Source organism: Amphiura filiformis, chromosome 14 (assembly GCF_039555335.1).
Source record: "Amphiura filiformis chromosome 14, Afil_fr2py, whole genome shotgun sequence".
In the NCBI taxonomy this organism is placed as follows: Eukaryota; Metazoa; Echinodermata; class Ophiuroidea; order Amphilepidida; family Amphiuridae; genus Amphiura; species Amphiura filiformis.
This window is the reverse complement of record NC_092641.1, coordinates 26,769,162-26,796,941: the sequence shown is the minus strand read 5'-3', so window position 1 is coordinate 26,796,941 and position 27,780 is coordinate 26,769,162. Positions and strand designations below refer to the sequence as shown.

Here is a 27,780-nt window from a genome sequence, read left to right as displayed (position 1 = left end):
TTAAAAACCTTTAAAGCAGATACTGACCTTCTTATACAACTCACGCTCAATTTGAACCTTCTTAGTTAAACCTTTGTAATAGATTCTGGGTCGTTTCACACTTTTCTTGACATTATCACCAAACCGCAAAGAATTCGTAATAACCTAAAAAGAAGGAATTTTACAATACACATGTTATTCATTAAATCGGAAATCATAGTGGCATATTAATGGCTGTACCGTATCTCACGAGCATAGTATTGGTAGAGCTTCAAACTTAGAGACACATGAGAGTGAGTGCGAATCGGTAATTTGTTATACAGCCATGACGTAAAAACGTACAGGTTCCTTCTTATTTCTTACACAGCCGCGGCTGCGACGTGTCTTCTTCTATCGACCATTACATTTACTCTAGCACTGACATGCTGACTGATTTTGGCGTAATTTGGTAACAATCACTGAGCATGCCCCTGCATGTCACATGAAACTTGTGGTGTCAAAGGACACGTAGACCCCTACCGGGGTCAAAAATGTGATTTCAACTCAAAATGCTACTTCTCCCACAACTTACGTTTGGCAGTAACGCCACTTGCACAAATACATTGTTATTACCCAGTGTCCGTAAATATTACACAGATTTGAAGTCAAAGGTCATTAAAGGTTTACTTCCGGTGTAAAATCAAAATCTTCAAAAAATGTTATTAGCTAAGAAAAACATAGGAGAGTGACTGTATCTTCACACATGTATTGTGTTTATCCAATGTATATGTGGTATTTTATATTTGGGGTCAAAGGTCATTGCTATTTAATACCCATTGTCTATGACTCATACGCAGATTTGAGGTCAAATGTCATTAAGGGGTTACTTCCGGTATAAAACCAAATACCTTCAACAGTTTTTCAGGCAAGAAGAAACATAGCACAGTGACGGTATATTCACACATGAATTGATGCTCCCAGTGTACACGTTGTATGTTTTATTTGGGGTCAAAAGTCATTAAGGGGTCACTTCCGGTCAAAGATGAAAAACCTTCAAAATGTAGAGGATTTATTTAGTTGGCCACGCAGAAGTTATTGCCCATGACCCATGGAAAACACCTAAATAGGCCCTTTATAACTCAACATGCCACTTGCTAGCAAAATATGGGATTTGGCTCCCCAAGTAGTATCTAATAAGACTGGAAAAATCGTCATGGGAAAGTGGATCAGATGACAATATCAGTCACACATGATGAAGTCGTCCGATGTAAAAATTCATTTGGTTTTGTCAAAGTTCAAACAAAAATGCCAATTCGTTTATTTAACGAACAAACCCGATGAACTTATTCATCTATGCATTTACATTTTAACTTACCAATGTTGTTGAAGTTGTAATTGAATCTGATCCTGCCCCACCTGTGACTAGTCTTACATCACCATCTTTTGATACCATAATGCTTGGACTCATGGCTGACATTGGATGTTTCTTCTGTCCGGGGACGATTTCATTTCCCGAATTTGTCACATAATTGGCATCCTTTTTATGACTAAAATCAGCCATGTGGTCATTGTAAATTATTCCAGTTTTGTTACCACGAACTCTAGCGCCAAAGCTGATTAATAAAAATGGTTAAGCTTACATGTTTATAATTAAAATCAATAGAAAAAAAGTAAAGATAATTTTTTTTTAATTCTGTCTCTAATATTTGTTTTATTTAAATTATGTCTACATGTATAATATTTTAGGCTAAATGAGGTTTTGCATTATCGACCTGTATAAGGTTAATTAATTAATAAAACGAATCTTGGAGCACATGAACAGCACAAGTGCAACGGTTATGGTTAGTATTGCGGTAGCTTTTTGATTAAACTTTTTTCAAGCCTCTTGTAAAGTTATTTTGACATTTATCTAAAAGATACATTTGGTGTAAAAATAAAATAATAACTGGTCTAGATATATGATGCGCTGGTAGCGAGCATAAGAATTGGCTTGGATCCATGGAAAATCCATGGTCCAGATCTTTGTAAGAACTACAAACCTTGCTAGCTTTAACCAATAACAGGCATGTTATCCCATCCATAATAATTAAAAGGATTGGAGGTAACTCGACCAATCAATCAATCCGTCGGTAGCAACATATAGTGGCGTACGTGAAGGACAAAATACGTTTCCGAGCAAAATGCTACTGGGAACGGATTCATTACTCCTCCACTTTTATCTCTCAGTGGCCCGATTCCATTTGAAATTGAAGTTTAAGGTCCAAAGTATTAAACGGTACCTTTAATAGTTAACAAGGAATAAATAGTATAGGATAATAGCTAGATCTAAATCTATGCGCCACTATGTGAAACGGAAAATCACTCTACACCACTGTGTGTTGCAACCAATGAATGAATGAATCAATCAATCAATCAATCAATCAATATGTTAATAAATCAATATTAAGTCAAATGATTTCAATGTATTCTTACTATTGATTAATAGAGCTAGTCATGGCTACTGCATTACCATACTGGTCAAGAACAGACACGTGCGTTGTTCCTCCTTTGGTTTGAACCTGACATCCCTTGTGGTTACCATACTCGGTGACGGGTAAAGTAGACTCATTTCTTATTTTTGCTCTTGACTGATCAGCGGTCGATTTAGCTAGCAGCGTATTAACAATCTGAGATGTGAATAAAGCAATAGTAGTGTATTATTTTAATGTTTTCGTGACCGAGGATATATTTTGTATTTCCATGGCTCTTTTAAATTACTTAATATCTTAATATCGAGAATATGAAAAAATTGCATAAACTAAAACCTTCGGGGTGTTTTCAAAGAGGGTGACGAAAACTTTATGCCCCAGTGGATCCGGAGTTTCCCTACCGGAAGTCAGCTTGACAGAGATTCCCACAATATAATAAGCGTTTACTGCATAACAAAGGAGATGTAATATGCAATAAGCCTGCCTATACCTTTTGGGAATGAATTCGATCGACATATTGTCCACACATTCCTGTTATGAACTCCCACCCGCCTGAAGGTGTATTTGTTTTTTGGAAATCTGAAATAGAGCTTCTAGCCTTCCCCCCTCATTTCTAGAGGTATAAATTTCGTCTTACATTTTGTACATTTCCGTTGTCGAACTCAATATCTCCAAGACCAGCACTTTTAGCACAGCCAAACTTGAAAGCTTCCACTATTCGATGATATGTCAACCCCAACACTTTGTGATTTCCATCGGGGACGCTTGTTGCATCAAATCCAAATCCTAAAAAAGTATACATTGGTTCGTATTATTTCAACATAGAAAGCAGGATGATTTATTTACGCGCATTTTGATACCCCATTTGTCAAATGTCGTTCTATATTAAAAACACAGTAGTGCTTTTAAAGTAAAATACTCAAATTTAAAAGTTGCAGTTTACAGCGATCAATGGTTATTGCACAAGCATTTTGGCACGTATAACCCTTCATTATCTCCATTATCCCTCCGCTGCCTTCAAATCAATACAAATAGCTGCAACTATTAAATTCGGTTATTTTTCTTTCAAACACTGCTGTGTTGTTAATATTTAACCAAATTAGACAATGGTATAAAAATGCGGGCAAATAAATCATCCTTCGTTTTATGTTAAAATATGGTGCAAAGAATTATTACTTCTGAAGCTATAGGCATATTTGTAACAGAATTTAAGGTCCGAGCAGTCTGGCAGGCGGGGTAAGGGTCAGGGGCAGGAACCTGGCCGATGTCTGAGTGCAAAATCGCATGCGCAAAACACAAAAAGGCGCTTAATTTGAATAATTTGACACATGCAGCATGGGACGCGCTGAAAGCAAACGCGATAAGAGGGTACTTACTTAAATACAAGGAAATCACACAGGAACACAATTTGGCGGTTAATTTGAATTTGACACAAGAAACATGGGACGTGCCGAAAGCAAACGCGATAAGAGGGCGCTTACTTAATAATACAAGAAAATCACACAGGACTCATTTTGCTTACACCTTGGAAATCACCTTATATTATCTTAAAAACATGAATAAATACACAGCACTGATTGATCTCTGATTTGGAAGTCAAATCCTGGTTTCATAAAAAGTTATTTGTACCACAACGGTTGGCTTGACTCATACAAACATAATGAATATCACGCACCACGTACCAGCATTAGGAGCAAATTATTGGTTCCAGAAAACAATTTAGTCAATAAAATAAAGTCACTGGGTCACATAATAAAACATAATAAATATCACACAACATCATGTTATTTGCTGAGATCATATTAGAGGGCCAAACCTTAGATCAAACTCACCAGGGCACATAAATAACATAAAAATATACACAGTAAAATGGAACCAAAACACAGTCATGAAATGCAAATTGGTAAACAGAAATGTGTGTAAACCCGGGTATATTACATGTAATTTATGGCCATTTGTTTATGTCTGAAAAGTGCACAATATTTTGTCAGCGCTGAACAATATGAATGAGTCATTTTTTTATAAACAATCTGCGAACCTGTATCATACAGTCTATATTATGCTGTACACAAGAGCAGAATTGGCGATTTCGACGACTCATCCCTACGCACCGTCGCTTGCAGACTGAGATATAAAATAACGAAGCACCCAAATCTCCATTGCAGCTGTAGCTCTGTCAATCAGGTTTCCAATATCAAAACAACACAGAAGCACTCACATTCTGCATCGAAAATCTCCGTAAATCACCATGTATTCATTCATCATTGGATCACAGTTGCAGCAGCAGTTTTTGCATTAATCATAGCTGCAGCTTATATTTCAAATCATCCTCCATAATCAGCACAAATCAGTCAAATCAGTGAAATAATCATCTGAAATTACGCCCCCCCCCCCATGATTGTTGTTGATTCCCCTCGATTCTGCCCATGCAGCAGAAAATGTCACGTTTAGCACAATCCTCCGGGAGCAAAGTTCAGCGGAATACCACAACACACGGCCAGCGCTTCACTGGTGCACAAGAATGCTGAGTGAGTCTGATTTCTCAGAAAATCACGCAATCTTATAAATGACCTTAGAGGTCAGTGAATCTCAACCAAAATGAGGGCGCTATGACGGTTTGCCGGTTGATGACAATTCCAGATGGTGCATTATCATGATTATGAGAAGGGTTGATTTAGCACAGGCAAATTCTGTTACATATTTATAACAGCGGCGTTACTCTTTGTGCAGACTTCACAATTTGGCAATAGCATCGATTGCAGTGATCCGATGGCATCATGCGCGCATGTGCGGTGGTCAGATGTGTGCCAATTTTAGGCCGTCAGACCTTGTGGCAGCATCACCTTTAGTGACACATAGGTATGTGAGACTCGCAAGATAGCAATCCAATTCAACTGAGCGTGGATTGTACCTTTAACACACTCGTGGGTTCTTTTGTTTGGATAGACGTATTTAACGAGATTTGATGGAAAACTGTAACTAAACAGAAGATGTCTCCATAGATCCGCAAAACCAAGAGACATACTGATATGTGATGCGATCAAGCAAAATCAGTCAAAACTCGGAAATATTGATTTTGAGATATTGCCAAACAAGGAAATATTTCCTTTTGTTTCCTGTTGTTTTGGAAACTCTTTAATTGCTCATATCTTTGGAACTGGTTGTTCAATTGCAATGGCGTTTTCTGCAAAATCCAGCTTTGTAAATGCTTTTTATTATCCTGTAAGAAACTGAAAATTTATTATTGCCGAGTTCCGACTGATTTTGCTCGATCGCATCACATATACTGTACGCTCGTATTATTGTTTTGGCCTAAAAATGAAATCCAAGCGAGTAACCCGGTGTCCTAGAAATCATCTGACAAAGAGGTTTACCTTCTAGAATGTTCAAAACAAATGCTGCAACAACACCTCTGCCAGGTGGATAGGCTGTGTAAAATGTAGAGTCTCCAATAACAGCACTTAATGGTGGCCTTCTTCTTGTTTCGTATTGTGACAAATCGGACGGAGTTATTGTGGCACCTTAAACATTAAAAAAATACTTAAGTTGTCTCTAACGTTGTTGGTGCATATGAAAAGGTTTGACTATAAAAAAAAAACACGACACTCTTATTATTAATATACATCTACGCACAATTTCCACCTCGATACACTCGAGCGCACAAGACATTTCCAAGCACAAAGTACAGTCCAATAAACGAAAGTCCTTTCGTTAGGGAGGGAGGGGGTCAACAACGATTACGTTTGTAAAAAAAGTAGTTAAAATATCGGTCAAAGGATTTAATATATCATTTTCAAATTTTGGTATTTTCCGAAGTACGATAATGACATTTTACAGTGGTTGCTTCAAAATGATTTCATATTAATATAGAGTGCAGTACTCACAACCTATAATTTGTAAGTTAATTTTTTAAGCAGGTGTAAAACACTTCGGTTCTTTTTTATTTGAAAAACTACCACCCTTAAGTTGGGGTCAAATCAAAATATTTTTATAAGTATATTGAAAACGGTTTCCAATGTTTTTTTGTTTTTCAAAAATCAACATCTTGAAGCGGAAAAGCTAACAAATATATAATGACATATTCTTTATCAGACCGATGTATTTTTACAAACGTAATCGAGTATTTTTACACCCTCCCCTAAACGAAACTAGTTTCGTATAAATATGACGTCATCGATTTGTTCCCTAAATACATTGAAAACGACCTATCCCAGCACAAGTTTTGACCAAAATGGTTTTAAAAGTCAGAACCTCAGGTGTTCATCCTTACAATATTTTTCAAATATCCATATACTAGCATCATTTTAATAAGCAATTGCCAATTCTCCTTAAATCGCAAATCTTGTCTTTCGTCTTGTGCAAAAAGTTATAATTTCGCCTGTTTTGTCATACGGTTGTAAATTCATTGAACTATGACTTTGTTAACGAGCGCTTACAAATTGATATGATATTTTGATTGAATCTGTGAACACTGCATAGCTTCATGTAGCTCTTGTTTTGCTTCATCTCCAAAATAGGCGTGGGCCAACATGTGTTTGATTTATAGAACTGTGTTCATTATTAAGCAAAGCTCAACACTGATAACGCTATTATCTTAAAGCATGTTTGCATCTTCAGTGACGTACCGTGGCCACCCCAACCCCCGGGGGAGGGCTGAACAAATTCAAATTTGCCGCCCCTTCCTCAACAGCCCGAAAAGGTTGACCCAATTTTTTTCTCGGTCGTTTGAAAAAATTGAAGAGCAAAAAAAAGAAAGAAAAAAGGTTTCAGGCGCTAGCGCCCTAAAAGCGGTACACTTTGATGTATAGTACCATTTTTTCAATTTTTTTTATGCTTTATCAAATTCGTCCGCCCGTTTTTTATTTACTAATTCATTTTGCCGCCCACTTCGTTTTTGCCGCCCCTGTTTTTGCCGCCCCTTCTTCTTCCGCCGCTCCTTCATTTTGGCCGCCCCCTGCGTTTACCCCGGGGGGCTAGCGCCCCAAAGCCCCACCCCCAAATACGTGCATGATCTTTACAAGGGGTAGCTATTTGTATAACAGCATTAAAACATCATTAAAATGAATAACACGTAGAAAGGTTTTTTCTAATTACTTTTAATCATAAAATTAAAGGAATAACTCATACTATTAATCGGCTAAATTAAATTAGAAATAGCGCCCACAATTTGCGTACAAATATATAGTTTATGGAATAAAAATGGCATAACATAAATGGAATAAAACAAGAAAAACTAAGTTAAAGATAGCTTTAAATTGTGCGCATATGTTTTAGCTGTTATAACTGTAAAGGTCGATAATCGAAAATTATGTAATGTTTTGTTAATAAATAAATAATTAATAAATGATCACATCAAATAACCAAGGGCCCCGGGAATTTTCGTCAGAATCGACAGAAATAATTCACCCATATTAAATAGGATACTTTTTCACGGAAATGATTTCAACTCACGCTGACGCAGATCATATACTGTATTCCTAAGGCTTCCTCCGCATTTTTGCAGATTATTGCCACTGCAAAAGTGACAGCATTCATATTCACTTGTCGCACCATGGAGCGCGTAGTCATCAGTGGCCTTGCCACACCAGCATTCTTTGCCGTATTGCAGTCCTGCGTATGCATGTCCTAATGATCCACAGTGGTCAAGACACAATTCAATTGTCATTGCATTGTCATTCAAAAGTCTATTATGCGGAAGTGCTCGGGATGTACTACTGTCAATGAAGCAGCCGAGGTAACCAACGTATAAATCTGTGTGAAATATAATTATACTGAAAGTTATTAGACTAAATGGGCTGAGGCGGTGAACTGAAAGATCTGTGAGAAAACATATATCATCCCACTTAACAGAACCGAACCGTCACCGAGGGGGGGGGGGGTGTCCCCAAAAAGTAAAGAGAGAGGAAGGAAGGGTGGGTAGGGAGAGAGAGAGAAAGGGATGATTTTGTAAGATTGACAAAATCTGTGCGCATCCCATCAGCATGATTACCCCTCCGCACTGTGCCCTTCATCAGCACCAACCAAGATTAGCCATGGGGCCATGGCCGGATTTACCATTGGGAAGGATGTTCCCGGACCCAATGCTCCAACAATTGCCCTGTGCATGTTCCTTTGTAGATTAACATTGTTTTGAACCAATATGTGGTTCCATACATTCACCTTCGCGCGTAAATGTCTTAGTAAAATCAGAACAAAATGTTCTTAAATAGCGCAAACTTCTGAAATAAGAGTGTGTGTCTGACGCAATGCTGAATTTAATCGGATACCTTCCATTGAATGGACAAAATGATTTTCGACCTCTGACGAAAAACTACTATCATTGTGATGTACCCTGTATAATTGTGTATCATGAAATAGGGGAAGTTACCTTTATAATCATGCAAGAGTTTGTTTATTATGACATCAGGGGCAAAACCCAGATGAATGCAATAACAACATTATAAATCAAGACTATTTATGTCAAGGGGAAAATCCCTTGATATCAGTATGTTGTAATAGTGAACAATGATCGCAATGTCTATTAATAGAACATTTGGAAAATCCTAGATGATTTACTATAAAACAATTGTAAACAAGAATTCTTGGCAGACCTGTATCAATATGATTGTAATGTGAATGAATGCAAGAGAGCAATGTTAACCAGTTAAAATCAGGATACTCAAGGAGTATTACTTAGTGTGGCCATGGAGATCATGAGTTTCCTACAGTGCTATTTAAAACAGCATCTGAACGATGAAGATGGATGGAAGTATGGTTATTTCAAAGCTACGAAAATGGACCAAAGTAAGACATAGGGTTTACTACGGATCGTATTATGGAAAATGTTACAATTACTATCATCTGGATGCAGATCTGACAGGCTGCAATAGCCTTTGTTATGAGAGAATGTCATGGGGAATTGTAAAACTCCACATGTGTGTGTTGGTCTTGGTGCTTCAAAAAAGAACTACATTTTAACCAGTTTACATAGCCAAGAATTGAGATATTTTTAATACAGCAACGAAGGAGATTTCGAGTACACAAATCTGCTCTTCCTCATCAGAGGATTAATTAAAAGTTCTTCTGTCGAATTGCTAGAGTTCTCTGGATTTATAAAAACAACACATCTGTCAAATACAGCGAAGCAGTGTTAAAGAAGCCTGTCCCTGCAGCAAGAGTGATTGGTGAAAGGAACACCATTTTGGAGAAAGCAGCATAAGGAGATAAATGTTTGTAGAAAATAGCGCAAGGAGATAAGCTTTTGTAGAAAGCAGCGCCATTTGTAGGGACGGCACCATTTTTGTGTGGGGATTTTAAATGCAAGGATATTTATAAGTGCAAATGTACAAAGCACTTCGCTGATTTTCGCAGGACAAGTGATTAAGGATATTTACATCAGCCGTCCAGGACATTGCAAGAACTATTATTGTGATTATGTGATTATTTTGTATGTGCATTTGTTGTTTATATACTGTATCAATCGTATGTGACGTGTCATGTCAAAAGCAGACACTTTTGGGCAGGATCGTAAATGGAGAAATAGCCAAAAATCTGCCCGGGTGATTTTTTAACAATTTGGGTTTGTTGCGAATTTGTGATGTTATTAATGTTAAAAATATTGTCTGATAGTTTCAGACCGGAATATAACTGGCATCTTGAATGTGTTGAGACATTTTTCAAGGTACTTCCTACTCTCAATATTGTCAATAATATTTTTTAAGGCCGATAACTCAATTTTCAATTTTATAATACCATAGCTTACGAACTAAATATCTTCGCTTAGGAATGTCCGATTTCAATGGGAAAAACGGCGTTGTGGAGCAAAATAACTCTTAATTTAAGATATGTAAAAACCTCGAAATTGATAACCTGCTCAAAAGTGTCTGCTTTTGACATGACACGTCACATTTTATTTTGCTTTCAATTAAAGACATAGATTTTGTTTAATCAAACAGTGTATGTGTGTTGTGCATCCGTGTTAGTCCGTGTAAAAGATGATTTCTAGTATTCTTAGAAGAATATAAAATATGCAACAATATTAAGATCGAGGACAAAGCTTATAGACCAGTTAATATAAGTACAAAAATGGGTGCACCTAGACAAGTGACCTAGGCTAATGGCTCTAAACACCCTCGTGAACAATATCCAAAAAGGAAAAAAGGAAATAGAGAAAAATGTTTGAAGAAGTCAATTCTGTTTAATAATAGACACCCTTCACCGCAAACACAAAACGTTTTCGACATCATTCGCAAAAGGTTATAAAAGGTTGCCAGAAAACGTTTAAATGTCGGGTTATATAAAGGGTATATTAAGAGTATAAAACGTTTGCATAACCTTAAAAACATTTTTTGATAATCTACTGCTCAGCAAACAAAACTGTTTTACAGAAAACATTTAAATGTTGGGTTATATAAAGGGTATAAAAACGTTTTAATAACATTCCAAAAACATTCTTGAAAACTTGATACAAAACATTCTAAACAGAATGTTATTTTGGGGTTGAAAAAATATTTTGCGAAAAATGTTTGCCCACAATATTTTCAATAACGTTTTAAAAACGTTTTCATGACCTTTATATAACCCGACATTTACATGTTATTAAAAGGTTTTGAAAAAAACATTTAAAGAACATTTCTGTGTTTGCTTGGTTCAAATATTTTAACATAATGTTATTTAAGTATTGACACAATATTTGGCAAAAATGTTTGCAAAAATAGTTTACAGTAACATTTTTTGAAAACATTAAAAAATATTATTGTAGTGTGTTTTCATACAAAACGTTTTAAAACGATTATCATGACCTTTATATAACCCGACATTTTAATGTTATTAAAACGTTTTTACATAAACCAAAATATAGCCAAAATATAACTTATTTAAAACGTTTTTAAAACGTTTTTGTGTTTGCTGGGTTAGCACCTCAGTTACAGGTTGAATTAAATCACAGTGGTACAAAGTAGGTCCTCTTACATCTCCCACTGTAGTAGGCACGGATATGGTAAGTATATTGAACAATAGAACAGAAAACATGGTTTTTCTTCAGTACCCTGGTTTTTCAATCAAAAAACACAGATTTATCATTTTGATTGTCAGAGTTTATTGATAAGGTTTTTTTTTTTCGGCTGATGAACCAGGTTTATCAAAAACTAGGACACGACAAACGAATCGATAAACTTAAGTTTTCGATTTGATAAACCTGGTTTTTCAATCGAAAATCCAGGCTTTTCGAATTTGATTGTCATAGTTTTTGATAAACCAAGTTTATCGACCCAGAAACCTGTTTTTTAGATGAACTTGGTTTTTCAATTCGATTGTCATCTTTTTTAGAATAAATCTGGGTTTTCAATCGAAAAACTAGGTTTTTCGAATTTGATTGTCATAGTTTCTAATAAAACAAGTTTATTGACCGAGAAACTGAAACCAGGTTTATCTGTGAAAAAACAAGTTTATCGGCGGCAAACCAGGTTTCTCGGTCGATAAACCTAGTTTTTGCCTTTTTTTTCTGTTCTATTGTGCAATATACTTGCCATTAACGGGTGGTAGGCCAGCGCTTGGGTGAAATGTCAACATGCAAAGGTTGAATGATCCCTGGGCACTTTCACAGAAACCTACCTGTTTCTGTCAATTCTGCAATAATATCATTAGCAATTGTTCCAATATAGAATGGATCGGCGTTACCACTACCAGCAATTGTTCTCAAAGTTTTGGCCAGAGTCAAAAACTGGATTTTTTCGCCTTTTCTTTTAATCTTTCCCGTCTTGCAGAAAATTTCCTTTATATAAAATATTTAAAACACACACATGGTAATCGGTATTATCAAGCGTGTATAATATTGAGCAGATGTATCAGATGCAGATATACAGTGTTCAATGCCAATTTTGGTAGAGCTATTATAACTTGAAGGAAACAGCCAGACGATTTTTTTTAAAAGGACATCTAATTACATTGACAGTATTGTTAGAATGAAACACTTTTGCTAATTAGTGCAAAGCGTCCTGATATTACAATCTATTCTGAAAGGAACAAAGCAGTTATCATCAATGAACTTACAGTCCCAACGGAAGAAAACCTGTCAAATACCAATGCAACTGTTCCTAGCCTGAAAGTAGAATGGAGTACCCAATCGCTGTTGATGGTTTAATTAAATCTACCTCTGAGGGAAGAGAGACAGTTAGGATACCTCAAAACCGGTTTAACCCACCAGAGTCTGGTCCTAAGTCCAGAGACCTCAGAGAATTGTTTGATGCCTACCCAAAACAAGGAGATATGCAGCTCAAGAAATACTTCCCAAGACACCTTTAAAGAGGCATTATAATGGAGTGCTCATCTGTATACGGGTGAAATAAGGCTCCGAAGGTGACTGCGCTGGTGCTCTACCAATGAAGTACTTCTCAAAGTCATCAGTGGAAGTCGCCATGTCTTGAGCTGTAGTGACGTCACATTACACACATTGGGCGGGCGCTTAGGTCGTGTGATAGGAAATTTTGGCAACACGGAAATCAGCGCGAAACAGAGCAAGAAAAATCGAAAACAACGTTCACATGCAACCATGACTGTTTCAAAATAGCCCGCCAAAGTCATGCAGGTAACTTCGAGGTCATGCATTGAATAAGGAATACTAGGGGATCCAGCTCCAATTCACACATGAGTCAAGTGGATAACCTCCATAGGAAATCATAGCATTGTCCACTGGCTGTATTGATAATAGGATTGTTGTGACGTCAAGAAATGATCAAAAATGGTCGCCCCGTTACCGGGAAATTTCAAGATATTTTAATTTTATTTCTTTATAACGAAGAGGTTTTTTGTTCTTAAGGCCAGAGTAAGGGGAGACACATTCGTCCACACCCAAATTTGAGATTTCTTGATATTTATCAACACTAATATGTATTCTTTCACTTGAAACTGATAAAAATACAACTTCCTAATATTTACTTGTATATTTGCTTGATTTCTTTCACTCTATTCAACTCTAAAAAGTCACATGGCTCAAGACAGCTTAGTAAATTGGCGGGAAATAATGAGTCGGCAATGACCGAATGCGAAATATTGTGATTACGCGCGCGATTTGCGTCGCGTGACGCAAAAAGATGCATATTTAGACCATGCATCAGATACAGCTTTTACAAGCGTGAAAGTCTTGCCGTTTTCAAATATAAGGACGTTTTGTGCATAATTTTGACATTTTTTTACTAAAACGTCGATTTCTCAGAGTTTATTTTTAACAATATTGTACGATTTTTGTGACAAGATAACTCGAAAAATATGCAAGTAAAAGGTAAACCTTTTGCACTATCGTTTAGAGCACATCAACGTCTAGGGAAGGTTTTCTCATTTTTTCAAAATATTTATTTTGAACAAAAATATACACCATTATATGCAATTTTTAGCTTAATAGAGTGACAACATTGCTTTTTTCACATTTTTTTTTGCAATATTTCGAAAAGACGAATTTCAAAAAAAAAAACCTTCCCTAAGTTCATGTCTCTTCTCAATGAAAAACTAACTAATGTTTTTTTTACTCCGAACGGATTCTTTTTTTAAGTTGTCACAAAAAAAATCGGGTAAAAAAGTGCATTTTGTGATTTTTTCAAAAACTCGAGATTTTTGAACAAATCTGACGTCACCATGGGATTCCTTGACTCAGTTCCTTTCCAAAAATGTATAGTGTTATATACTTTGGACATACAATTCAAAAATGATGATGCTCGAAAAGGTCCGTGTTCTCTCCTATTACTCTGCCCTTAAAACGAACCAGTATATTTATTAATTCATAAACAATATTTAAAACTAAATTTTTCAAGATGGTGCCGGCCATCAAAATGGTGGCGGCGGCCATTTTGGATTTTGGCCTCTAGTGAAAAATGCCGGGATTTTCGCGAGGGACATGGTGGCTATTTTTTTTCTAAATGGTCCATAGAAGTCGAATCAATCGTCAAACCTTACTAGCCAGAGAGTGGTCACCAAATTGAACTTTTTCAACTAACTAGTATTTAATATTGTACACAGTTATAAATAGCTCTGCCATAATTGGCAATGATATAAACACATCCCCTAAATGAAAGTAGGCCCTTTTGTAACCACTCCTACACAAAACTTGATCTTGTTATGACAATTTGGCTAATAAGGTCGTAAGCAAATTCTTAGCTCCAATTTGATACCAAATTTGCTACCAATCAGTATAAAAATTATTGACATCCTAAATGTTTTTTCTGCGGTGTGTTTATTCTGGGAAATTCTGAAATTTTACCCAATGTTACCCCACTAATCCATTTCACATCGTCACCCCCTTCTGTAATATGACAAGAAAAAGGTATCATTTTATAAACAAGTTTAACTAACTTTAAATAGAACAAAATTCATAGTTTTATACACACAAACTTGTTTCTGGATTTTAACACAAGCTGTTCATTGTTAACAAAATTATCATTGAGCAAATAAGAAACTATAACCAATTTTAGGTTCAAAGTTATCACACATGTCTTATATACTATGATATCCCTTGCACACTAATACGTGTTTTACGTTTCATAGTTGACCTATCAAGATATAAATTCTTTAGCTTTATTCAGTTGGTTTATACAAAAAGTGTTTTTACATTGTTAAGATATGTTACAGTCCAACGAAACCTAACATAAAAGTAAATTTACCTTAAACCAGGATCTTCACATACGTATTTTTCTTCGTCGATAAGCGCCTTTGCCATAGCCTCTCCTATCTTGAAACCATCTGTGGCCAAATCAATGGCAGGCTGAAATAGTTCATACCAGTGTACCTTTCCTGAGCCGTGATCTTGGAATAAATCAAAACCCCTTTAGTTCACCTGGGACAGCTATAAACTTTCCTCCTGTAAAAGTTAAAAAGGTATTTAGTTAATGTTTACTTTTTTTTTAGTATTTTATTTTCCTGGGGTACAATTGTGTGCTCCAACTTTTCTGATCATAACCAACATACTAAGCAACGGACACAAGTTCTGCTTAAGGTTAGCGCAAGGGCTTTTCGTGCGCTTGATTCCAGAGGGGAGTAAGTTCATAACAGAAACAGCCATGCATACAATGAACAAGCTTACCGGGACGTACTTATAAAATAATATCGATCATCCACGCACCAGACAAGAAACTAGGCTTAGCTGGTGAGTGTGGGGGGGGGTATGAGGGGCGGCAGCGTGCTGGATGCCGGGGGACACAAGCCGCTTTACGGTAATTTTCATAAAGATTTTCTAAATTTTAAAATCGATTGGGACACTTCCTCTGTCCCCCAAAACAAAATGGGGTAGCGATTGGCAGGAAGTTGAGAAATAATGTAGGTACTTAGGGCCTAGATTTCTACATTAACGTGCCGGTATGTGACCTATGCCCGGGTCTAGGTCTACTTTCATTTAAACATGCTTTGATTCAGCATGTTGACTAAAAAGCAGGGTTGATGTGCCGCTTTTAAAACAATGGTATAACAATTCAGTGATCTGATCATCAATGAATAGGAACAGTAGCCACGTTGTTATCATATCAAAAGTAGGGCCATTTGTGTAATCATAGAGAGCCAGGGTATTCACTCTATCATTATAAAAAAAATAATAAGAAGATGAAGATGATGATTAAAATAAAGGAGGAGAGGAAGTGAAAGCAGAACTATGAAGAAAATATGCCTACCGGTAAAAGGTTCCAAGTCATTGTCTGTCTTCCATGGGTTATTTATTAGGTCCTGTGACGGTTTCATAGGTGCCCTTTCTCTTGCATTGATTTCATAGGCATTTCCTGTTTCTCTGTCGTAAAATACACTTATATGGCCACCTCCTAGTCCTGCACTATGGGCATTTAAAACTCCCACACACAGCATGGCGGCAATGGCTGCATCAGCTGCATTGCCACCTAGATTTCTCATAATGTCCCTTTGAAGAACAAAAAAAAAACAATTATTATTATTATTATGATTATTATGATTATTATTATTATTATTATTATTATTATTATTATTATTATTATTATTATTATTATTATTATTATTATTATTATTATTATTATTATTATTATTATTATTATTATTATTATTATATTTATGTAACCCGTAACAAAGGAGGAACAATACCAACAAAAGCTCTTTTGCTTTAATTTACTACATACACACGCACATAATTAATATATTTACATATTTTTTTAATTTATTAACATAAATCGAGGGTTCAGAAACAAAAGCCTTAATTCACTGTTTGGCCATTTTGAGGTTTGTGTACTAAAACAATCACCAGCACCCACAGATTCTCCAATCCTAAAACTGTAACCCAATCAAACTTTATGTTTGCAGATACTGCACAATTCTAATTAGCCGAATCTCAATATAGACAATTGCACTTAACGAGAAAGCCTCAACTCACAGTTTCACATACTTAAATGGTACATTGCAAGTGCGTCAAGCTGTGACAAATGCAAATTGCTAACACAGTTCAGGAAATATCACCTCAAACCCCGTTAAAATTGATAATATCATAACAATGTTGCATAAAGTCTGAAATTGCCCCCCCACAAAGCACAATTCAGCCTTACTAAATCCGCCATTTTAGGCCAATGCACAACATTATGAGCACCATAATGTAGACTCATGGAAAGCACATAATTCTATCCAAAAATTATTTGACACTATCTTCGGACACACCGATATTTAATCCGTGCGGTTTATGCAGACCCCTTTCAGATTAGTCTTCATTACGTTTGGGTTTTGGAAAGAACCTTCTGTTAAATCATGCATGACTCAATTACAAATCTCTACATCCCTTTCTTCTTGTCTATTGATATTTTGAATAGTGTTTATCTTTCCCTAATAGATAGCGCCCTGGTCGATTCTTCATGCATCGGATACTAATCTCTGCAATAACAAACCATAAACAATGATCACCTATATTACAGGTGATATAACAGGTCTATATTACAGGATTAGATTAGTAAACTATGATCTATTTGCAAGTATTATAATATATTGATTGAGCAGGAAAGATGTGATACAATTTTTTTGTGTATAGTAGTCTAGTTGCCGGCGTCAGGTATACATAGAATGGTTTTTTTTATGATGATGACATGTATGATTCAAAATCATAGGTGTTGTGCGTTTGGCAATTTGGGAGGGGTGGGGGTTCAAAATGACCCCATAGGATTATAAAATCAAAATTTCAATTGCTCAAATACCTCTTTCAAATATATCAAATTATTTACATAAATAAACAAAAATAAATAAATAAATAAATAAATAAATAAATAAATAAATAAATAAATAAATAAATAAAAAAAAATAAATAAATAAATAAATAAACGAAAAAAATTGAACAAATTGTAGCGTAGCATTAAAATAATAAATATAACCATTGCGTGTGGTCGAGTTTTTAGCTTATACAGTGTTTGTGATAATGCCGCCTCGTGAAATAAATAAATATAAAATCTCAATTTTTAATTTAAATTTATTTGATAATTTTCTAACCTATATTTTCTTTAAAGCAGGGACAAATATTTCCCCTTTTATCCAATTTGACCGCTAAATAAGAATCTATATACTTCTTTTATTACTAATTGAATTCCGCGATTTGTTCCATTAAGCAATATCAAAGATTAATGTCAAGCATCTCACAACAGATATTTAGTTGGCTTAGTGGTTTTGCACAGTGCTTTTTAACCGGGAGGTACCGAGATCGATTCCCACCTCTGCCTGCAATTTTTTAAAGACTGGGAAATAATAACCTGACATTCGCCGCTGACATTCGTACTGCAGAAGCGGAGTTATAACTTTTTAAAATTTGCTCCTTCCGTAAAAGGGTACATTATTTTGGCACTTTTTCTTTTTTTTCCACATTGCTGGTATTAAATATCAAATGGTCATAATTGGCGGTCACTTCAAATCATCCCCAACTGAACGAGGTTGAGGAAAGTCCTCTCATTGTCAATTGTTGGTTAGCCCACCACTTGAACAGGATTTAGCCAAAGCAAACAAAGACTTAAGCTTTTTACTAATGCTATACATAAGTATAAGCTTATTATCCTCTTCAACAATAGGATTAAAGATTGGTGCTTGACTGGAATTACGTGCTAGTGTCATTGGTTATTGTTAAAAGGCAATAAGGTGTGTAATTGCAATATTTCCTCTGAATAGGAAAGACTCTCTACATCGAACCATGGATGCTGAAGGTTTGCAATACTGTTATTAGCTTTTATTTAGGGGAAGGTATCTTCCAACCCCAATTTCAAATGTTGGCACTTCGTGTAGAAATATTCCGTACTAAATTTCAAGTCCGTATAACCTTTTGAGTGATCGTGACATACATTTTTTTTTCTCATTTTTAAGCTACTTCACGCACCATATTTTCCACAATAATTCAACTTTTATATGTTATTGTTTGCCTTTACTCATGTTTCATATCTTATCTATGGGCTTAATACGGAAATGACGTATTCCATTTTTAGTGTTTCCGAAAAGGCGAATTTTCCGGCTTGTTTTCACCATTTTGTTATACGTAACAGCATAGATCACGCCGGTAAAAAATGCCGTCTTACTGTTTGAGATATGTTAAAGGTTCGAACATAATTGACACTAAATACTTCTTTTGAGAATACATAACTATAATAGATAATTGAATGGTCATTGCTTCTCTTATTTGGAGATTATAATAACACATTCCATCCACCATTGACAACATTGAATGTACGAAGACGTGAACTCAGAAATAGGTAACGCAGTGCTTAAGGGATGTGAAGATGGCGAACCGTGGTTTGGATTTCATAGGGAGGGTGTCTGTAAGAGGCACAGCCAACAGGAAAGGAAAAACTTCCAAAACGTCATTAAATGAAAAAATAAATAATAAATAATCAAATAAATAAATAAATAAATAAATAAATAAATAAATAAATAAATAAATAAATAAATAAATAAATAAATAAATAAATAAATAAATAAATAAATAAATAAATAAATAAGTAAATAAATAAATAACAACATTTTACTCAAGTTAGACTATCTTTTGAATAAAGTGCTCAATCCCAAAAGGAGAGCGTATAAAAATTCAAAGAACAGACCTTTCTCTGTTCGGGGGGATATCCCCCACTTTTGGCAAATGACCAATTTTTTTTTTCTTTTTCAGCCAATTTTTAAAAATTTTGGCCGGTTTCCCCCCCCCCCCCCTACCCTACCTCACATTTCAAGCCGGATTGGCGGCCATGACTGACACATTGATATAGTGAAATCGGCGACCGCATGTTCGAAAATATGGGTATTGTATGGTATTTCCGGCATTTATTGAACAGTTTGGGTGAAGAAAATGGTTGGGGCATTTATAAGAGGGGAGGGGCTTTAATATGAGAGACCTTGTTTTTCTCTGAATGGCTTTTCTTGAGTTAAGGCTCGGGGTATGGGCGAACTTAAATTACAGGTATCTGGAGAGAAGAAGCAATGAGTTACCCCAAATCACAGCGACAGGTAGTGACTGGGCCGCCGAGTGCTAATATATATTTATTTAGGAAGGTTTCGTGTTTGTTTAATTTTTTGGGGCGTTTTTCCAAAATTTGAAATTTTTGGTGATATTTCAAAAAAGCGACATGCCAAAGACAACTCTTTGGGCACGTAGTTTGTTATAGTTATTGCAGTTCTTTTCCACATACCTACGTTACCATTCGCTTTGGTGATGTACTAATATTATATATTTTATGACTGCAATTTGGCGTTTTCAATGCGTTTTAAACGTATCATGAAATTAACGGAAATATCTAGTCACGCTGCTTAGAATTTTTCATCAGCTTTTGGAGGCAACAGAATGCAGATTGGCTCACGATAGATGTCGTATTCCTCTATGTGGATCTATCGATAATAAAATTACTTTGAATTCCTTGTAACAAGATGATAACTTAGCTCTGTTTATAGGGTTCGTCGCTGTGTCTGGAAAAGCTGTATAGCCTTTAGCGCCGTATCAATATCTCAAAAAAGGGTACGACTAGCGAGAATGTGTTCATATTTCCCGCATGAAAGCTTGCGTCAGCGCCTAAACTATACTATTATGGCTATGTTGGTTGCCCATTATCAAACATGTGCTGTGATTGGTGCTATCTCTTTGTACAATGCCAGAACCGATCAGCAAGCCGCCAATGACCGACCTTGTTACAGACTCTTAATCTGTTATCATGGTTATAAAGCATACAGATAAAAGACTTATCCACCAAAACAACACTCAGGGAAATATTCACACGTTAGGTAAAAAAAACACGATGTAAATTAAATCATACACAATATATGTAAAAGTTTGTCAAAAACTTTTACCACGCCAATTTGTAAATGCTTCAAATACATATTTGAACTGTAACGAAGCTAGTATGATGCAGTCATGTCTACAGTAGAATTCATCTCGACCTTTTCAGGACTTAAACCCCATTAAAAGCTATTAAACCAAGATAACACTCATTGAAACAGCTCAACTGATTAAATCGGATCTTCTCTGGTTGTGCACATGTGTCTGTTTTCATGTGCGATATCGCAATAAACCTGGTATTATAGCTTCAGTTGGGTAACCGATTACAAAGGAAACGAAAGGAAACAATGGTATGTGTACCTTTGTTCACGAAATGAGACAATGGCCTGCTTTTTGTAAACCAGCATTCTTGAAAATGAGCAACATAATGATTGTTGACTTAACACGGTTTGGAAATAATTTCTTCATATTTTTGGTGTTATCTGTCGTTTACATATCCTTCCTAAAACACAAACGTGCGACCCTCTCCAAACACCTAAATTAGCTAAAAAATTAGGACATGTTACAAAACTATATTTTCTAGAATTTCATAGAATAGTTTAAATGTAGCTTGTACCGTTTTTTGTGGCATCCTTCAGAACGGAGCGGTCCGTTACCAATATAGCTCAATATTTTCGGTCAAATCTCCATTCAATTAACACGGGGAGTTGGCTAGCTATGAGCTAGTTATGCTTTGCCCGCACTCATATTCTACGAAAGTGCGACCCCTTCTGAACATCTAACCTAGCTGTAATTTTAGGTCATGTTAGAGAAATATATTTGCTAGAAGTTTGGAGAATAGTTTAAATATTGGCTGGTTATTTTTCACACAGTGATGTTAACTAGGCAAAGCCCATATACCTATAACATACACTGTTTGTAGAGGTCACGCGTCAATGGTGAGAGCACTGTGTATTGGAAAACGGACAGTAACTGCAGTATGGTTTACCTAGTTTGTGTAATCATTGCATGAAGTGAAGTAAAATGTCAGCCAAAAATACTTCGCTAATCTGAGAAAATCTACCTAACGTGTTATGTAAATCGACACACGTGTAGTTTTTACCTATTTCATGTAAGAGATTATAACGCAGACCAAAAGCAATGGCCGACACGACGTGTGTGTGATCGTGTAGCGCATGCCTGCTGAAACTTCATTCAAATAGGTAGGTTTCGGAGTCATTAAGCTTGAACCAAACTGGAGATTCGTTCGATAAGTTATGCATGGATTTCTTTGAGACTTTAAAAATGGCTATTTATGGGTTTACTTTGTTAGATTGATTAACATTAGAATTTACATGCACCGGGATATTACAGCGATCATGTTCTACGAGTAGGACAATCATTACAGTACAATGACTGTACTGTATACTGCGCCCGGACCGCCACTGCGTGTATCTAGCAAATGTGTGTACGTGTTGAGATAGATCACAAATACCACAGGAGATCTTCTTTGGTTATACGGACAGTGTATCATAGACGTGATATGCATTGAAATGACTTCGATAATGTAGCCTAGTGTACCAAGTGCTTGAAGCCTTGAAGTGACAATGCATTAGTGTACTACTGTCTGTTCAATTAGCTTAGATTCTTGAATTTTTAAGATATTTGAAAAAATAAAAATTGTGGCCAAAGTCATCAAAGAAAAGTGTTAGCACAGCCTTAGACCTAACGTGATTTATACTTTTCAACTTCCAAAGTTCAAGTAAAAACCCCATTTCTTTTCAATTTTGCCTCATTTTAGGCAGTTACTTGGGTCCACCAAAAGGGTTCGCGACCTTTTTACAAATCGAGTGGGACGGTCCATTCTCAACTTAGGGCATAGACCCTATCCAATTTAGCAAAACAATCTGTCCACCAATCTGTCCTGCCATTTCAATTGTTATACCGTTCCGGTTATTAGATAGGTGATGATGGTCCACCGGTTTTTGTTACACGAAATTATATGGCGAGATTACGTTTTATGCATAACATTATTCTGAGCATTATTTTTTTCTTAAACAATGACATTAAAATTATGGATTTCGTTCTTATTTCAACTTGTTTACAATGTAAATTGAGTTTTGTTTAATACCATCATATTCCTTCCCAAGAATATCAGCATTCGCTTGACATTTTTCTTAACAATGACATTTCAGATACAGTGACTTTACAAGAATTTTTTTCTGTAACCTGATTATTTTAAATAATATTTTCTTGTACAAAAGTTCTTTTGTTTCCAAATGTCCTTTATGTCCAAATGTCATAGTTTGTATTCAACAAACAAAACGAAATAACAAATTGAAAATAAATTTGTAGTTTTATAATTGGCCTATAGGTCTACAACTTCTCAGACCCATTCGCACAATAAATAAATAAATAAATAAATAAATAAATAAATAAATAAATAAATAAATAAATAAATAAATAAATAAATAAATGAAAAATAAATACGCAAGGAATGTATTTATATAAGCTGGGCAATACTTCCTGATGCGGATCGTTGAATAAATACTATCTCAGCGCATTATGACATTCGTCCCCATTGCTCTAAATGGATTGATTCAAAAAGTTTATGGTACCCGACGTTCTACGGCTTTTTATAAAAATATCGCGGGAAAAGACCAAAATTGAAAAGAAATGGGGTTTTAAATTGAACTTTAGAATTTGAAAAGTATAAATCACGTTAGGTCTAAGGCTGTGCTAACACTTTTCTTTGATGACTTTGACCACAAGTTTTTATTTTTTCAAATATCTTACAAATTCAAGAATCTAAGCTAATTGAACAGACAGTATAGCATTGTATCGTACATGCGAGAGAGAAATGCTTACATTGAACATTAACTAGATAGCGGGTTGAACTGATAGAATGAAAAGAAAAACAAAATAAAATAGTTCATGCATGAAATTGTATTGTTGATTGAATGAATGTGACAGTTGACCAAGATCTGATGACTTCAAATATATCATGAATTATGTTTCAGAATAAAATAAAACAAAGAAAGAAAGAAAGCCCCAATCCTATTGACCTGGGTTTTTTTTTTGCTTAACTGGTATGTTGTTTTTACATAATTCCAGGTTGTGTGAAAAAATACCTATTTGTTATAGGGTTCATATGCACATAAATGTTATGTATTTTTTACATAATTTGTGTAAAATATTACATAACAATTATGTAGTAAAATACCTAATAGCTGAAGTAAAATATGTACATAAAAGTTATGCAAATATTTTACCTAATATGTAAGTATTTTTTTTTACTTATCTGCTATGGTTTTTTTACATAATTCATGGTTATGTAAAAAATACCTATTTGTTTTGGAGTTCTATACGTACATCGAAGTTGTGTAAAATTTTACACAATTTGTGTGGTTTTTTTTCTGTGAGTGAACGTTGACAACGTAAAGAAAGCAGCAAGTTTACAAAGCCCCCACCTCGGCTCACTTTTTGAAACTTTTCGCGTTTTGTGGTTTTAATTTCTCTAATTTATCAGGCCCTGGCCTCTATCGGTGGCTAATTTGTCTTTTGGTTGGATATCCATATTTCGCGGTTTGTGGTTCGTTGTAGCCCTGCGGGGCAATCTAGTTTGACATCCCTATTGAGCGGCGGTTATTGGCGTTCTTTCGCGATTTGTGATTTTTAATTTCCCTCATTCTTCAAGCCCTGTTATCTATCGAGAGTTAATTAAATAGCTTAAGCTTGTTGGATATCCAAATTTTGCGGCTTGTGGTTCTTTGCAGCCCTGTGGAAAATCTTGTTGCACATTCCTATAGGCTGTGCCATGTGGTTCCGTGTGTCTATGATGGGGACAGTCCCTCCTTTCAATAGGCCTTTCGGTAATTTTGCCGCTTTATACATTTCCTTTGGAGGCCTGCGGATCGAGGATTACGTAATGGTCAATTCAGCGGTATGCATGAATTGTGTACAGCGTGGTGTGATCAAGGCATTGATTGTTGCCAGCACCGAGGACTACGGACGTCTAATTTTCCGTAGGCTTATTAAAACTTGTGTTCAGTTATCTCTTTTTGGATTGTGTCCAACATGTCCAATGGCGTATGGCCAAGGCCCTATGGGACCTGCTTGATGATAATTGTGATAGCTTGGGTTGTGTCTGATCCGTGTCACAGTCCGTCCAGTAATTTGGGTAGATGGGAGATGTTTGATGCTCAGAATTCAGATAATTCGAATCCTCTGATTGTTAGGACTTTGGTTCCTTAGGGCTAAAGAATTGTTATTCTTATTCGCATGGCATAGATTGATTTGTTTAAGTTTATGTTATAATAAACACATGTGACGTAAATGTTTTCTGCTTTCTGCATAGAAATATTATCTATGTTGACAGGCGTTATATGGTTTAAGGCTATGCCTAAATTAGGCCTTCAATGAAGAAACGATTTCTTGAGCAGAGCATAGTGAAGGATAATTGGACCTAGCATATAGGTCTTGTTATACTATTCTTTATGAATCGCCGACCTATCAGTAGGTCTTCTAGCTTCTTACTAAGTTACACCCGTTATAGGCGGGTCTGACCGTCTCGATGTCCGTCCGTAGTTCGCGGCTGACGAACAATATTCCCCTGGTAAGATAAACTGTATCATTGTGTGTTTGTTTTGCAGGTTGATAGATCCTAGAGAAGTAGGCGCAATTGGAAATGATTTATTTCCGATTGAGCTTGCGAATTAGGAAATAATGCTAATTTGTCTTTACGTATGAATTTAATGGCCTTCCATATTTAGTTGTCTCTTTTTGGATACGTTTTTGTCCCTGGCCTTCCATATTAGGGGAACAATTTTTCACACCTAGAGTGTATGCAATAAACCAACCGGAACGGTATAACAATTGAAATGACAGTCATGTTGGAATACAGTTCTACGATAGCTGAAGATGACAGAGGGACATGTCTCTAGATCGATTCAACAACCATTCATACATATTACATGTTTTATTGTCCTATTATCATGCGAATCGCTCCGTGGTAGGATTTAAATGAGAAGAATATTGGTAACCTTATCTAGTTTCTTGTGTTATTTAGATTGTTGTGTTGTTCAGATAAAGAAAGTAATAAAGAGATTTCCTTTATTATTTGTTCTGCTAGCAGATGCACTATACGTAGTTTTTTTTTTTTTAAATAGGCCCTTAGTATTATAAATAATAAACCTGCGAATCAAACATCTTGCTTTGATAAAAAAAAAATTATATCACAATATCATGATTAAATTTGTGTTATCCTTTATTAATGACAATAAAATATTGAAAAAAATAAGTTAGTCATCGGATTTCGAACTCGGATCCCCGGATCCGGAGTCGAACGCCGAAACCATTGAACTACGGGACTCTTGATGTAAATTACTGTGTCGAAGTACAGTATTTATTATATGAATGGGTGCGTAAAGAACAAAAGAATTGTGAAAAACTTGATTTTTTTGGCGAATGGGGCTCAGAATTTGTATGTAGGGTATCTCAGAAAATACTAGGGTATACTTGGAAGTAAATCTGAAAAAGTAGTGTGTAAGTGATTGCCCGCTAGTGCTGTAGCCTTGTCCAAAATTCTGGATCAGCATTATTTTCCACTAATTTTCGCTATGAAATACCGCGTGAAATGAAGCAAAAGTGTTTGTTTATTATCAAACAATGGTTGACTGTAGGATCGGTGTCCCTTTTTTAATTAATGAGTTGTCAAGATATTAAATTTGGGATTCTAAATAACATTAAACATGGTTTTAGATACACTTTGTACCCAGCGAAAAATATCATAGAACAATAGAAATTACAGAAATGGGCTGTGAGGACAATAGCAAATAGTCATTATAGAAGCCACACTGCTCCCTTATTTGCCAAATACAATATTTTAACTCTTGCAGACACCTACAAACTTGAATTGGGGGTATTTATGTACAAGTACAGTAATAATGAATTACCGGGCGTATTTGATGGCTTCTTTACACTACGTTCCAATATTCATAATTACCAAACGAGAAACGCAGATAAATTCAACTTAATGAAGAACAACAAAACATTTACTGACCATGCCATTCGTACTGCTGGTCCAATATTATGGAATTCATTGCCAAATTCAATAAAAACGGCAAATTCATTGAAACATTTCCGTAAGATATATAAACGTGACTTGATCTCAAAATATGATTAATTCTTGAGCATTGTGTTTCTCGTTTGTTTGTTATGCTTTGTTTTGTTTTTACTTCTTTTGATGGTAACATTTCTTTGTTAAGGGGGGTGACTTCCTCTGGCCTTACCGGCCATCTGGTCATCCCCTCCATAATTCGTTTGTTTGATATTGCCTTTGTTTTTTAAAATATATACTTGTGTGATTTCATGTGAATTATGGGAAAATAAAATATCTTGTATCTTGTAGAAGTCAAGTGTTTTTTAACCGTCTTTTTTTAAACTAAGCTGGTCACGGCTACCGCGTGACTCTAATTGGTTTAGCAGCTGGTCAATGCATAATCCGTCAGGGCACACAACAGTTTGACTTTGTAGTGAAATACCCATTATTGATTAGGCGCGGATATTAGAAGGACAGCTCCTGTGCGGGTTTAGCAGGAAATTATAAATATTAGAATGTTCGGAATTTAGTAACTAAGATACTAACTGCATTCTGCATTATGTATTTATTTATGTATTTACGGGTCCTATGGCTATTTATTTATTTGTTTATTTACTGACATTTGAATAACATCGTACATTAGATAAATATCAAACTTCTCACAGCAAATAGCTAGTTGGCTTAGTGGTAATACATCCCAGCTCTGGCTATTTTTTTTTCAAGGCTGGGAAAATATCAATTTCTGAACCGATAACTTATTTGGCGCGCGATCTGAGCTATTTCTTTTCTGATGGCTATGTCTCTTGCAGGTACACTCCCTCTGGAATCCAAACCAGGTTCCTGCCCATTACCCCTCCCTTAAGGTTTTCTGGTTCTCGACCCTCGAAATATTTATACATATTATTATAACCATACCTTCCTATCTTGGAGCATGTTTCATGATCAGCCGCAATAGCGGCTTCTTCGAATGTGTACTTGTCAAGATCACTTCCGCCCCAACAGCATAGTCGAAGAGGTACATGTCCTGCTAAAATGAAGCATATCATAGAAAAATAAACTGCAGTAAGCCTGTCCATAGCCAT

General features: G+C 35.7%; 1 protein-coding gene across 1 annotated transcript; it reads right to left on the bottom strand.

Moving 5' to 3' along the window:
- LOC140169326 (glutathione hydrolase 1 proenzyme-like) lies at positions 1-27,780 on the bottom strand. Its single transcript, XM_072192582.1, has 8 exons — positions 27,614-27,780; positions 16,055-16,293; positions 7,878-8,177; positions 5,801-5,947; positions 3,064-3,212; positions 2,431-2,624; positions 1,334-1,571; positions 1-144 (listed from the first exon to the last, which is right to left on the bottom strand). Exons 1-8 carry the CDS (start codon positions 27,778-27,780, stop codon positions 1-3), a joined length of 1,578 nt encoding a protein of 525 aa, XP_072048683.1.

Bases quoted from the DNA above. Each gene is read 5' to 3' on its own strand.
- LOC140169326 (XM_072192582.1), bottom strand. From the start codon at position 27,780: ATGGCTATGGACAGGCTTACTGCAGTTTATTTTTCTATGATATGCTTC. The intron at 8,178-16,054 runs GTAGGCATATTT...TATTTCACACAG, and splicing joins TGACTTGGAACCTTTTACCG to ATTTATACGTTGGTTACCTC. The intron at 3,213-5,800 runs GTAAACCTCTTT...ATACTTTTTTAG, and splicing joins TGTTTTGAACATTCTAGAAG to GATTTGGATTTGATGCAACA.